A 16,589-nucleotide genomic window follows, 5' to 3' on the forward strand; every position below is an offset into this window, starting at 1 on the left:
TTGAGTGATTTTCTTAAACGTTTCTTATATATTGAGAAAATATATGGTCTATTTGTTTACGTTTATTCAATACTAAAGAGTTGTTTTTTTTTAATGATATCCGTTTTTTATTTTAATTTTTTTTTGCTATTATTTTTATACAAAGTTAACAGAGATTCTACTAGAATTATTGCATTAAAAATATGTCATTAAGTGAAAATTTATTAAGAAATTAAAAAAATATATATATAAAAAGTAAAATGGACAAAACGTAACCAGAACGGAGCATAATAATGTAAGATTTTTAAGAAAACCTTAGAAAATTATTGAATTTATTTACATATATATATATCTGTTTGGTCGATTGGAACAACTAGTATTAATAAGGGCTGATATTTTTATAAAAAAAAAACATACAATAACATCTACCTAGGATAATGGAGTCATTATAGATAATAACGGAAAGCCATTTATTTCATATCTATATTTGCGCATGACTGTGGGACATGTGTAACTCAATAATTTTATTGTGTTAGGGATTTATTTGGCTTACAATTGCGTGGAACGTTACAACTGACTCGGCTCCGTATGCTGAGCCCCGTGTAGCCATGGGGTCTGCTGGAGAAAGACGATCTCAGGAAAAATATGTGATGTATTTACCGATAAACGTAAAGATTACTGACGTAAAATAATTAATATTAACTATGATTCCTTAATTTGTTTATGGAAGCTGTGCTATTACGACGTATTTTGAAAGACTTTGAATTTGATGATTTTATTAATGCTATGGTTATATAAAAAAAATATTTAAATATCATTATTTTTTTCGGAGCAATATAATAATTTTAATGTTGGTAATGTTCCGCTAATTTATTGGAAGCAGGGGTCATGAACAATGACGCAGCGACGCGATGCACGGACAGAAAAAATGACATCTATATAATAGAGCTTAATGTGGGCAGATAAATGTGTTTTAATGATTCATAATCTGAATGTACTGTCGTGGTAAGCCCATAAAAATTTGTTACCGATTCGGGATATGTCGTTTCAAATATTACGGCTAAACATATAGCTATACAAGAACCCTTGAATTTTAAATTACTAGTACGACGTATTTTTAATACAACAGATATTATGTTCAAACTCTTTGTGAAAAACAAACTATAGGCAGCAAATAGAAAAGAATATATTTTTTTAATTAAATTATAAGCACACGTAATATATATATATATATATATATAAATAATCTTCGGTTATTTAAAACAAATAAGGTTGTAGATAAAATGAAATTAAAACAAAACAATAAAATGTTATTAAGGAGAGAATTAGATACGGGTTTATTAAATCGCCACATAAATTAATCAAGCCAAATGGATCTAGGTATTAGAAATCCCCAACAATTACGTTAGGATCATTACTTCTCTAGTCTAAATCGACAATATCTGTAGAGTCGCGTGCCAAGTAATCCCTCCGCCTGTGAGAAGTTTCGGTCCACTCTAAGAATAGGGTGTCGTTGAAAGTTAATTCGTGTTTGATGTCATGGAGGGAATGCAGTTTTCTTGTGGGGAGTGAATATACGTTTAAGAAACATAATGCTCTCATTATTCCTATTAAATATTGACGAAATATTCCATTGGAAATCTATGAAAGAGTATCTACATCGGAGTTGTTTTTAAATAATATTAAATTAACTTTGTAAATTCTATATGAATGCTGATTTATATGCGAGGATGGCAGTGTTATGATTAATTCCCTGAATCCATTACAACTGAGTAAGTTATTGTCCGATAATCCTCGGCTGACGAAGACGACCCTCGCTCCGTTAACCCTTAAACGTCCGGGGGCCGAGCGACACGCGTATGTCACATTCACAATATAGTTTTATTGTTTATTATAATATTTCTGTTCATATTGCCGCCATTGCCCCTCGTTCCATATTTTACACTGGTTGATTTCATACTTTTAATTCGTAGCGCGTACTCGACATTTTTAATTAGTCGTGTTTCCTAGTGCGCGAACTGTATGTATTTCATATTTTTCGTTTTATCATGACATTAAACTGATTTTATATTACTAATTATAATTCTAACTTAAAAAGCACAAATGAAAAATTCTTAAACCAAACCTTTTGTAGTTAGTTACGTTAACGTAATATTACAACCATAAAAGTGCTCACAATTACCTTTTGCTCTATTAAATAAATAGGTTATTCTCATTCCAAAGAAGTTTAAGTTATGTAAGATGTAATTATTTTTTCAGCCATAAATTAGTTAAACTCAACCTTCATAACGCGTCTTAAGAAAGTTGTATAGGAGTCGAGAATAATATTATTAAGCCCTGGAATAGTAAGAGTATGAATGGTATATTAATACACATTTGTCTTATTCAGTATCAAAATTCTTTTAAATAAATTTAAAATTTTATTTAAAATCGTTCCCGTAACAGACATCAAAATCACCCCGTGTGTATATTTGTTCCGTTATTGTTTGATCCGAGATGACAATAAATCATCTAATTTGGCGACGGAACGCGAACTCCGCCTGTCTGTGGGTGGATTTACAATGTTCAAATGACAGCTACACAGTTATTACAAGAATTACTCCAATATCACGATTTATATTCGGGACTATATTAAATTTTGTTTGAATTTCGTCACCGGTTGTACGGGAAACATGAAATTTATGTAAGGCAATATGTTTCTATGGATTTTTCATGCGTTGCCACAATCTATATGTCATTATTAAAATCCGAATTGTTGAGGAATACGGCGAAAGGTTTCCTTTAACGTGTCATAGCTTGTGTATATTGACTCAGACGGTTAAAGGGCTAGTACATAACTATGTACGTAACTGGATCGATGTGGTGAAACAATAGCAAGGCGTCGACATTCGACACAATGGACAATACCCATGTCGATACATCTGTGTGTCTGTGTGCGTGTTATGCAACGTTTGTTATGAACAGCCTGTAAATATCTGATTGCATCTACCATTGTATGAAACGTCAATATTGAGGTTTCGTAGTATGTTTTCATTCGGTGCACTTTTAAATTTCTTACCTGTGTGCCATATTTTAAGAAACACGAATCAAGCTGGAAACGGTCGCGATGGAATCGGCATATGTATCTGCAATAAAGCTGACGCTCTGATATTATGAAGGCGTGGTTTTGGTAGATAAGTAGATTTGTGACAACACCATAATGGCACACATAAATTCATGAGGACAAACACCGTTACAGCGGCTTAGCTTCCGCGCAAATAAGGGCCCGAGTGACACCAGTCACTGTTTGAGGGTTAAAACCATTTATTCACTAACAATACGTCGTAGATGCTAAAGACAAATCTACAGCAGAATGCGTATTAATACTTACTTTTAAAATAAAATATAAATTTCAAAAAACTTCGTATGTTCAAGATATCATCACAATTAAATAGTTTTACCTCTACGAATGATACTTAAGATATTGTCCAATACGTCCCATACGATACCTCCTAAAAATTGTATCTCATTATAGCGTCTAAGTCTTTAAAATATATTTTTTTATTTTGTGTATCATTTACTTTACAATACTTTGAGTGATAAAGACATTTTAAATAGCGTTCTTTTTTTAATTTTAGATAAAACTTATTTAATTACACGTTCCTCGACGTGTTGCCAAGTAATGTAAGTCTTCAAAGAGACCCTATCAGCGTAGAATTGCAACATCGGCGCGTGCGCAGACGGCTGTGCGTTCACAATGCAACGGAAGACGCCGCGCGCCGCCCTCGGCAGATGCTTGGAACTGGTTTCTAATGAACGCGGTTATATTGACCTCCTGAATATGAATGTTTTATACTTATTTCATTTTTTCTTATAAAGCCTGTACCGATTATGAGTTACTTTCAAATAAAACGTCCGGTTTTTAATCACCAATGGAATGCTATATATTTTGCTTTTAATTTTATTATTCCCATCAAACTAATTCACAGATAACGCCGAATGATTATCAAATGTTTAAAAATGATTTGACTGTCTCTGGTATTTCAATAACATACACGCTCTGCTTCCTGCTGTATTAAACAGGGCACGCGTCTTTCGCCTCCACTCACACAAACGAGACACACATTATAGATTATAAACACAGAAGCAGATAAGAACACGCGCCAAATCGAGTGCCGTAATGAATAAGCCCTAAAATAAACCAGCATACAATGAGAACATCTTGTATTACACGTTTGTAAGGAAAGGAAGTAGGAAGGCAGCTGGCTTTGACTTCTTTTTCTTCGATTTGGTAATGATGGTTTGTAGTGCAGTGCTTTTGTCACGGTGTCCTGTCGCGTGCCCGGACCTATTATTGGGACTAAGTAGGTGGAAAGGTGTATGATAACTGTGCCGCTGCTAGTCAAGCTGCTGATAGACTAGAATCTGGGGTCGTTTGTGCCCCATCAAGGTGGCATTTAATTATCCACAACAGTTGTTATGAAGCGTTGCAGCGCTTTAAATGGAATTGTTTTCAACGTGATTGTGTTGGGGATATAAATTGGTTGAAAATGTATTATAGTGCTACGGTTTCCATGATAGCACCACTTGAACCAAGGGGATGGATACACGCAATTAGTAATTAGATAAATTCGTACACGTTCCTGAACCCTCTTCAGTGCTTGTCGGTACCAGCGATTAAACACTCCCACAGATAATTGTTTGTTCTAAGCTCGGTACACACTAGACGTTTGTAACTAATGATAATCGCGTCACGCATTAAAAATTCAAAACATTTAGTGCTTTCTGTATCAAAAAAGGAGACTGTTGTTTTTAAATTAATGAAACTCGCGAAAGTCTTAGATATCATTGTGTGAGACTGTTGCTTAATCTCGTATCCACGTCGTAATACTAAACACTGAGAGTTACTGACGTATGATATTATTTCTAAAACTATGATAATTCAGTGTCTTTATTCATTCTTATTTACTTTAACAAAAAGTTTTTAGTTGAAAACTAATATTATTTACCTTTTTTTTTCAGAGAACGATGGTGCCGATCCAGCTACTGATACTGGTAAGATTATCACTCCATACAGTTTTGTTAAATACCAAACTACCCATTTCAATGCTATTAATAATTTTATTTCATATGCTACATAAATGATATACTTCTTTCACAACTATACTAGATTTAATTAAATAAATATGGTTGTAAATTTCAAAAAAACCAAAATGTCGAATGTTAATAATCTATTCTGATTCAGTTATAGGAACATCTTCCTATATATCACTTGATTTCCGCCTCTATAATGATACTGAAATAACGTTAAGAGAAATTCCATTAGAGTGAAGTAAACTTAAAATTTAGTTATAAACCAAAAATATGTATAATCTAGAAAATACATAACATATGACTATTAACTTAAATATAGAGTTAAGTCAATTAAGTGAAATCGCTATCTTATTTAGAAATTCGTAACGAGATATAAAAAAAAAAAAAATAAGAGGAAAAACTAAAAAAAAAAAATTGATTTAAAGGCTCGGAAAGGAATAAAATAAATTATTTCTTAAATATTTTTACTATAGACTGATAAACTCATTATTTACAATATATAAGATAATAAAAAATTAATTAGCTAACAGTATTTAATTAAATTTAAAATATAATAAACCTAGCAGGTCAATTTACGTAGCTAAATTGATTCTAGTTTACAAATTTTGACTATCAACCTATAAGTATAAGTTAGAAGTTAAAAATTTTTAAAGAAAAATTCTCCAATTTAAGGTGCTTTAAATAAAAGCTTTAAAAAAGTTTTTTTTTTTTGCTTTTAATTTATTTTTAATTTTTTTAGTTGTAGCTGGCTAGTTTTCTCAGCCTTTTCATCTCATTCAACGTGCCAGTGTTGCAAACTTGTTTGAAGGTTATTTTCGAACAGTCCAGTGATGTGTTAAGGAGAAGTAGATGTAATTTGCATAGACTGGCACTGAATTAAGTTACCGCCGTCTTCACCAAAGTCTATACGGACGGACGGCATATCAGTACCATATATTTGTTATCTACGAAAGTATTGCCATATAATTTGTGCCATTCAATTTCACCATTCACGGGAACTTTTTAGACATTTACATTAACGCAATATCACTGGCCCCAGTGAATATTTCTTTCTCCTATGGTAGCCTTCTTGTCTTGTTTATGTCGGATTGCATATTATTACTTATTAGGTATTAAGAACTCTTCTAAACAGGTTGCACATCAAGGCCGATGACGTCTATCCCGTAAAAATTACACAAGTCAAACACACATAAGCTTTGCCCATCCATTTGATATCCATATTGTAAAAATGTGTTAAAAATACATATATAAATTCCGCCATCTTGGACAAAAGGGAATATGAATTTTATTCAAAAATTAACCAAAAAAAATCATAAATAATCTTTATAGCTAAAAAATATAGTCACAAAAAAACTTTTACGAGTTACGTTTTTATTATTAAATTGAATCAAAAGTATTAATTTTTAAATTAACTCGCAAGCTTCCAGAACGCTACACTAGTGGCGGATCGACATGTTGCATGTTCTTTTGTCACCCTTATACTGATCATTACTAATAATTTTATCTTCAGTCTTAAATACGTTGCAAGTTGAATAAAAGTATTTAAAAATAGCTCACGTTATCTTTAAACGTTATTGAATTTTGGTGACGAACATTTAATAATTATGATAATTGGTTATGTACCTGGTTATGATTAAAACAAAACGCTTCATAATAAATTCAATCAAAACAAACGATTGTCACGATAACACTATCAAGAGACGATCGGGTGTGTTATGAAATAAAATATTACGTTGCGTTATCATTCAAGATTAAGTTTCGATATCTATTTGATTGGTTTTATTTCTGTGATGATTGTTTTAGTTGATTTCGTAGTGATCGCCGGCTGACCGGCTTCCGCATGTGTCTATTGACTATTGTTAAAAATAGGAGGTTATAGGGTGAGTTTACCGCTTATTGTATAGATGTCACTTGTTTTGCTAATAGTTTAAACTAGTAGATAGATATGCTTCGTGATTTCTTATCTGTTTTTTATTTTAATGAAATAAACTATGTAATCGCGGAGTGTATTATTACTATTAGTTCAGATGATTTGGAAAATTTTATTTATAAATTAAATGTTACGATTTCGGTATTAAATTTACTATATTAATAGTAGGTGGGCAAATAAATAATTTGTTATACATATACATACATGTCTATAATTTGTGTCTGTAATAAATAATTATAATTCTAAATGTAAGACTTTCGATAGTATTCATTTAAATTAAACTAATATTTTCGCGTTTTTTACTATTTTAAACTACACACTCGCGACGTTTCGGTTATTTTGCATCAAAGTTTTATTTTGATTAATAATTCTCTCTCATGACGTGGTTTCGATATTAAATATGAAATAATATGCAAAATTAAAAACATACAATTATCGACGCTAGCGGGATTCGAAGCTGAAATCCCGAGAATGTTTTAATCCAGTAGCTTTTTCAATTGACCTATCGCGCTCTTACTGGAATAGAGAAAGAAATAATAAAAGAAACTATTGAATGGGCTTTGCCTATAGAACAGCTAAAGATAAAAGATAAGTTATAAAGCGTTCATATAATTATATCAATTGCTAAAAATATCTCTGACAATACAAGGCACGTGGGATAACTTTATCACTGTATAAATTCGGTGTTATCAGTGATATTATCTTGAGCTAAATTTTATTATGGATTTTTTTAATGAAACGTCTATGTTCTTTTACGTTTTGTTTGATATTATTGTTTTCTATACAACTAAAGGCTTATTATTTCACGCTTACATTTCTCCTAACGTCTGAAGTTTGTTAGGAAGTCAACAAAACAAGCTTAATACAAAGTTGGTTATAAATCGTTTTAAAAACTTTCTAGTTATTGAGTAACAAGAACAGATACTAGTAAATTTTTTAATATAAAACAATCAGGTTACGCAAGGAGGTTATATATTAATGTAAATATGAAGTAATGCGTTTCAGAAAGTGGGCATTATTAAATGATTGATGTGAGTGTATTGCGATAGTAAAGCTAGAATCGATTCTCTTCCCGGTCGTAAGCGTGTCATTAAAGTTGTCGTAAAAGGCGGTCTCGGGTCGAGGCTGGCGGAATGCGCTCGGAGGCACGATCGCGATAAACTTACTCCTGTCCACTCTGACTATATAAGTGAGTGTGTAGTATAAAAATCCTCTTTAAATAACTCTAAAATTTTTCTAATCCCTTATTTTAAGACATATTATTTCTTTATTTTTCAATTTGTATCAGATTTTTTTGTTTTTTCTTTGTGTTTTGCTTTATTGTATTTTTAAATCTATATTTTATAAGGTTTTGATCTATATTTATCGTAATTTTAATAATCATTATATATTTTTTTGTATTATGTATAGATTTGTATTCAACGTGAAATGCTGTTGATAAACAAATAGAAAATCAGAATATTTTTTTAATATTATAAATATTTGTTTCAATCGTGGAAAATGTTAATTAGCGCTCCTCTCCGTCCTTTATGTTCCGCTTTAATTCTAAGGAGCGCGCCATTCGTTGTGGGACCTCATTATTATCGTCATGAGTGAACCTCGCTTCAACCAGCAATATTCTATAGAAAAAAGGATATAACCGATTACATAATTACTTGGGTTATATCAAATATCCTCTTTGAATGTGTACATAGGGGTGGCGCGTGCAACAGTTTTGCAAGAGGAATGCCACCAATTAGAAGCAATACCAAACCATCGGTTGAAGTGCCTTCATTATCTTGGCAGCTTTAAGCGACTCGAGCTTTTTACCCCCTGACATTGGACATAGAATCCAATAGAATGTTCACGGGTTTTTGGAGACAAGTGGAGTGAGCAATCCTGAAGTATGGGGTTGGGACATAGTTAAAGCGTTTAGGTTGAGAGCGAGGGAACAGCCTTTTGTAGATTTTTATATCGTTTTGGCGGGTATTTGAGCTGAAGCTATTTTATCAATTCGTTGGGGGGCAGATCCGTTTAGACGAGTCTTGAAACGCGGAAAATTGAAGTTTTTTATGTCATTTATGAGTATGTATATCATTTTATAGGGACGTAAACGTTGACGTGAAGTATTTAGCATATAAGATAATTTGACTAATGCTTAGTGCGCAAAAATCTAATGGAATCTTTATATTTATCTTTTGTCCAAGATAAATATAAGCAGGAATGTGTCAACGGAGCTGTAAACCAAACCTGTTCATATAACCCAGTCATAACAGATGCATAAAAGCATTGAAGCATGCTAGCATTGATTGGATGGCTATTTCTGATTTAATGGGATTCGCATATTAAGATATTCTCATACAAACTATGCTCAAAAAACAAATACTATAAAGAAATTATGAAAATTACTTCAAAATTTCGTAACCGTATCTATAAACATTAGTGACACATTGCGAGAAAAAAGGTTTATATGTATTGAACACAATTAATATATATATAAAACAAAATATTAGAATAGAAAATAATATTGTGTTTTATTTTTAAAAACCACTCGGAATTGTTCTGAAATAATAGAATATAGAGTGATTCAATAATAAAGTGTCGCTTCAATTTAAACGATTCGAGACAAGAGACTTCACGTATCAAACAATAACCTTCCCGTCCTCTCACTAAACTATGACCATTGTTTTGATCTATTGTTCTTTTCATTTAAATCACCCTTCGTCAAATCAAATCTGAAAGAATGATCATATTCTATATATAAAGCTTAATAAAAAAATATTAATAATAAAACCGTTGAATGCAAAAAACGTAGGAGACGTAGTCATCAGTGACGTCATGAGGTGATTAATGTGTCAGTATTAATTGATAGTTTTCGATTTGCGAGTATTTACAGAAAAATATATCGTTTCATTCACAGATACATATAAAATACGATTCAGATAACATATCTATTGATTGCTATTATTGGAAGTTATAAACTACAGTCGTATATTGTGTATCTTTGTATCTATTTAATAATTGCAAATCATAAGACATACATATATACTTTTTTATGGATATTCTTTTTAGTCGTTAGTCTGAATAGAATGGAAAATTTTATTTATATAAAAAAAAAATCTTGATATTATAAATATTTATATATTACATAATATGAGCGTTCGTTGACGAATCATATATATGTAGATTGATCTTTAGGAATAGTTAAGAGAGATCAGAACTCTTAGTACGAGTTTGCATAACTTTGAATACAAAGAGTAAATCTCATTCAGTAACCTACGTTATTACTACAATGTGCGAAGGTTTATGAATGAAAAACTCTTAACGCTCCGTTTGTAATGTGAAGTACAAACACGAGGTAAGCATACTTTTGTGTAGATTAAAATCATATAAGGAACAAAACGTACATAAGAAAATTTATATACGTGTATTACAAGAAATGTTTTCAGAAGATATCCTGAGATATGAATCAACTGAGTCTAATAATTTCAGTTTGGTGGTCTCTACTCGCTATTGTGTTACTGATATTAGCTTATTCAGTCGTGACCTCGTTCGCCAGAGGGCGCTACTAAAATATGATTATCCATAACACAGCACGTGTCTGTGAACAGGGATGGTTTGTAAACTCCTCGGGCTATGTGAAATTAATTTCCACTGTGCTTTTATTGACATACCTCCACCTAGCATGACTTTGCAAAAGGTGGTGAGTGTGTTACAAAATTATTATCGAGATTATTATATTTTTTTGTCATTTTATAATTGTTTTAGCGATATCTTTAATGTTTGGATTTCCCACAATATAATCTCACTGTCGATTTATTATAATAATCGATAATAATAAAGAGATGATAAAAAAAACAAATATCGATGATACATTTGGCACATATTTTTTATTATCTCTTTAAAATATTGACAAGATTATTTAAAAACTTAACTGCAATTTTATTTAAACTCATTAGTTGTTTTTATATATTAATTGATTAAGTAATTTTTTCCTGTGACTTCGACGGCTTGGACATCAAAATTAGGCTCAGAGAGAAATGTAAAAAGTTAAAAGAGTTATGTATCAGCCAGCATCGACATTTAATCACATGCTTCACGTATATAAACAATACAATAGTTCTTAAAAGAAATTTAAAGGATAAACTATAGCTTATATCTTATTCTTATGTCTAAACTGCTTTAATGTAAGGTTTCAGTAAAATCCATTAAGTACCTTTCGTTTTAAAGAGAAACAAACATGTATAATATTAGTTTGTTCCCAATTAATATTTTGAGTTACGTCCTTTTCCTCGCTAACCGTTCGTTGGTAAACATTTCCGTTCTTGTTGGATGTTTGTTCGGTTCCCGGTTATATTATCCGCGGATTCACTTTATCTACTCGGAGTTAGCGTTTGTATAGTAAATGTTATTACTTGATACATTTTTAAATTTCAAAAGGGAAATTCTTTATACAAATGGTGTTCACATCATATTTTATCCACTGGGTTTATTCGGCTATTTGCTATTTTATCTATTCATTGATATAGAGCGTAGCTGCTTAAAAACAAAATATACATGAGTCATTTTGCTTGTTTTGGCGTAATCAATAAACATACACATACACATACAAACAAAATAATCTGCGGAAGATTCTCTTCGTGTATCAGTTATCGCATCAAAAATCAGCATATCTCATTCTCCCAGATTTTTCTTATATGTTCATTTAAATTCCTTGAAATCGGTTCAGCAGTTCAGATATAAAAACATTAGTCACAGTAATATAATATATATGTTAGGAAATCAGATTTGATTTTCTCATAAATTTATCTGTAATCACATATTAATGTCTGCCAGATATAAATGTAACAGCCTGTACAATAAGACACTTAAAGAGCCGTATGGGCGCACATCAGAACGTCCCTTAGACTGCTTTTAAGAGTGGAGAGGCTTGTTGCGATAGGCTCCACTGCTCACCCTGGCGACAGTAAAAAATATAACACCCCCACCCCGGCGCCATCTTGAAAAACTTTGTCACTTTTAACCGCAAATCGATTTGTGTCTACGACGTAGCACGTAGGCGGTTCAAGCTTTTCGGTTTCTCTCATTCCTTACATACTTGTCTTATTTAACTATTTTATTTATGATATTTTTGTCTAATAATAAACTAATGATACAATTATATGATTTGTATTATTAAGTGATGTTTATCATGACTTAAAAGAGTCTTTACGAGCTATACTTTCTTCCCTCTCGTATTTGTATTGAAGGTCAACACATTATATCAAATGCCTTTAATGCCTGCTCATGTATATTAGATTATTATGTTCAAGCCTTTTGTTAGAGCTCTTTACGTCTTGACTTTTATTGTCATTTAAATGATAATCACTAAAAGGATTTGTAAGGATTTATTCACATGACAAAACAGATACGCCCTGTGGCTACATATTTTATTGTTGTTTTGTTGTGCTACTTTCAACTCTATGCGTATATTATTATGGTCTTGATGAGATAGTAGCTGAATATATAAAATAGGAACACCTATGGGTCCCAGTGTGTGTTCTTACAATTTGTTCTTTAATATCTGTGCTATTCGAAGTCAAAGGAATGTTTGCAAGTGAAAGATTTATATACCTACTATATACTTGGGAGTTATAAATATATATAGTATGGGAGATATAAATATATACTAATAAAATGGTGACGGTTTTGCTTGATTTATTTAATCATTACACGAAATTAATGAGGTGAGATTTGTGAGAATGTATAGAAGAGAAAATCATCAAACCAGATAGGGCGTAATAAGGTTGTTTTGAGCTTATGTTTCAGTAACGAGGGATGTTATTAGAGGATAAAGAAATGTTTGTAAAAAACACTTTGAGATATATATATTTATATAAGATAGATTTAATGTAATCTAAAACTGTTCCTTACATTTGATGTAATAGATTCACATCAAAACTTCAGTTTTTTTTTAATTTTAATAAAATAAGAATAAATTGCTACAATCTGTAAGTTAAAATACAATTTCTATTGCATTATGGTATATTCTATTCATTAATATTTACAAAAATATATCTAGCAGCGGAGTACAACTAACAGATACGATGGGAAAGTTATCAAAAAATGTGTGATTATTTAAAAAAAAGATACGAAGCCTGTAAATTTAACAATCGACGCTGATTACACATATCTGTGTTACGAATTTACACATTCCACCAAAAAAATAACCCCTCATGTCAAAGGTCAAGTAAAAGGATCAACCCTTTTGCGACATCCCTACAAAGACAGGTAGAGATAGACATTTCTTGGAGACAGTTCCATTGTTAACATTTATAAAACCAAAATTAGTATGTCATTCAAATAAACTGTGACACCCTTTTGTCGTAACTAACCGTGCGAAATTCTTTTTAATGGCGCCCTGATCAGAAATTGACTGAAAAAATGATTTTTTTTAACAAAAAAATCAAAGGGTGAAATGTGCACTGTGACCCCTCCGTGTCAGTTTTTGCGTGAAATTGTAGGTTAGCCGTTTCTCGTATTCTAATATATCACTGATAATTATCTAACGGTTGTCAAATCGTATTTACGAAACGCGTGATAATTTCAAAGTAAACGTAATTAAATATACAAAATTATTATATGTATATTATTAATAATAAAAAAACATAAAGTTCCCAGAGTGTACCGATTAAAAAATATGATTTTTATCAAATGTTTTGTATTAATAACGGGGGTAAGAACAAACGCTGCGAGTGGATTCCGTTCGACCTCAAGTTAGCAAATGTCTGCTTTTATTATTTCAAGGACTCTGTAATGTTTGAATTTTTTTTTTGTTTCGTAAACGGCGTCTATATATAAAATATATTAGATTTTTTTACATATATATATTTTTTTGTGAGAGAATTGTATGTCAAAATAAATCTTATACTGTGAATACGCAGTATGGACGTTGTAGAATAATCATAGGAATGTGTTTCCAAAAATCTTTTTTTCATTATATATTTTTTTTGATATTATATAAAATAAACTAAAATTATTTTTTTTTTCGCCAAATCTCAAACAAATACGTCAAAAATAATGAGATGACATGAAACAATCACTTATAAAAAAAATTAAGCGATCTTTTTTACAATAATGCTGATTTTCATAATAATTTCAAACATTTATAAGAATGTGGTTGACAACAAAACGTTTTTTTTTTCTGTTTGTTCATACAAACCCAGATATTAAAATGTGAAGCATTGATTTAACTACACCTTTGTTTATCGACGATTTTCTTTGCTAGACACTCGACTTCGAAGCCAACGGAGCGAACAATTAAAATTGAAATCTAACCTCATTAACTTACGAATCAATATCCTTTAATTCATCCAATCTTCAGGTAGGGGTAGCAAAGAATAGATATGGGGCCCGACTTGGTTGATCGAATTCTTTTGATTGTAAGAATCGTAACGGACCCCTAACGTATATTTGGACAGCAATCTGAGAGGTTTGAAGTGGGAGCGAGTTTTATAATTACGATAATTTGAATTCGTATTACGATAACATTACCGGCTGGGTGATGTATTTAAAGAAATATATAAACATATAAATATAACGATAACAAGTGAAAGAACCGAAGCCAATTAGACGAAACATTCGATAATTTTAAAACAATCTATCGTAGTGTTGTGATATAGCAAAAAAATGATACATAAAACAAACAATGCGAATACAGTCAGACTGTAGGGAAGCCAATTTTATTAAAAAATCTGATGATCTGCGTGATATATGGACACGACATTTGCAATCGGTTTGGGATCCGGTAGAGGATTTTTTTTTCGAGCGCAATGGAATCCTTGATTTGTGTGATCTTCATACAGCCAAAAAAATAAAAAAAAACCCAAATCAAAAATATATTTATTTAACAGTATTCATATATATATATATTTATATTTAGATAAACATTACTTCATTACTATCTTATTACTTGGTATTATGTTAACAGATAATAAAACATATACTTATATGAGCTATAGATTTATAATGTATATTTAAAAAAAAAATCAAGTTTCTCATCCACCCTAGAGAGAGCGTCGGCTGTATGGCGTTTTAAAATAAGCAATTTTTCACGGATCACGCGCCGCCATGAAACGCCAAGTCGAATTTAAATTTGATTTACTGTCGCCGAATGTTCACGCAATATCTGTTTCACTGGATTACATTCATATGAATATGTTTTGCGACGATATATCTCATAGAATATTAATAAACATTAATTACTCTTAAGACTTACATTATTCCTATAAATCTTTACCGAACAAAATTATCTATGGATTTATGAAGACAATTCAAACATTACATCATCTGTGAAAAGAATTTAATTAATTATTAACAAAAATGAAATTTTCATTTATAGATACGTGTTTTCATATAAACTTAACCATAACCAATACAATTGAGATATCACTAACTAATCAGTTAATGTGTAAGCTCTAATTGCGAAATTTCTATGCATGCTAGTGACGCACTTTGATGTCTTGTGATACGTCACTAATGTCATTGACATAATTGACATATAAATTGTGAGGCCACAGTCGATAATTGTAATGCCAAAATACTATTAATGTTTATTAAGTCTATATATATTTGGATATTTGTATGTAATTGGATAGTATCAAATGTTTGGGATTTAAAAAGTGTAAAAACACAATGATTTTATTGAAACGTGTCGGCTCCAACGCCATCGGAGAGGAAATTAGTATGTGAGCTGTCAGAAACTTCAAAAGCAGCTCAAAGTGACGTTTTAGAGGGATGCGGCCCCCATTACACCTCTCTTATTATTTATCACATTGTCGCCAAAATTAATGGCAAACCCTCGTCAAATAATTTTTATTTTATAAACGAAGCCGGTGGCTGGCAGTTTAATCATATCTTTGTGTTCGCGAAACACGACATTCGTACTGTCTTTTGTATAGATTAATTTGGAAAATTTAATGTTTCTCTCGCTGGGAAGACATCACAAAATTATCAGGGGAAGCTGAAATTAAGATCGAATACAAATTAAGATTAGACGCGGATTATAATATAAGAAAATTATAACGTAAATATACATACATAGTGTATAGAAATAAATGTAACAGTGAGCAAACAAGTGACTGATAACAATGGCCTGTTAAATTTAATTAGCAGGAATACACCAGTATCTAATGTCAGGGGTCATAAGGAAACACTAACTAAACATTAAAAACTCCATTGTTATCTTTTCAGCTTTAATCATCAGTTTTATCTCAGCCTCAACAACGGGAAGCAACAGAGTTCACTATTAAAATTAATTGCTACATAAATGTTATGACAATTTCATTAAATATATTTTTGTTCTTATATTTATTGATTTAAGTAAAAATTACATCACATCTCAGATTATGAATGTATAGAATATAGATATCCTCGAAATAAATCATTAAATTTTAATCGGAATCATATAATTTTGGAAATAAAGTTCAAATTTGCTTGGAATATTACGAAAGATGTGAAATTTATAATTGAAGCTCGTAAATTAAGGTGACATCGACAGTTGTGGCTCGAGATGGCACGGAAGGGAAAGACTGCCAATATTTTATCGCGAGCTAATTATTTGATGGCATTGGGGTAACTTGACTTTGTA

General features: G+C 31.2%; 1 protein-coding gene across 2 annotated transcripts in view; it reads left to right on the forward strand.

Moving 5' to 3' along the window:
- The window catches only part of LOC116771443 (histone-lysine N-methyltransferase MECOM-like), a 68,857-nt gene that overhangs the window by 20,230 nt on the left and 32,038 nt on the right, over positions 1 to 16,589 (forward strand). For both annotated transcript variants that reach the window (XM_061523346.1, XM_061523347.1), the window contains exon 2: positions 4,981 to 5,013. In XM_061523346.1, the coding sequence (XP_061379330.1) occupies positions 4,981 to 5,013 (33 nt within the window). The remainder of the gene's footprint in view (positions 1 to 4,980; positions 5,014 to 16,589) is intronic.

This window comes from Danaus plexippus, chromosome 17 (assembly GCF_018135715.1).
Source record: "Danaus plexippus chromosome 17, MEX_DaPlex, whole genome shotgun sequence".
Taxonomy (NCBI): Eukaryota; Metazoa; Arthropoda; class Insecta; order Lepidoptera; family Nymphalidae; genus Danaus; species Danaus plexippus.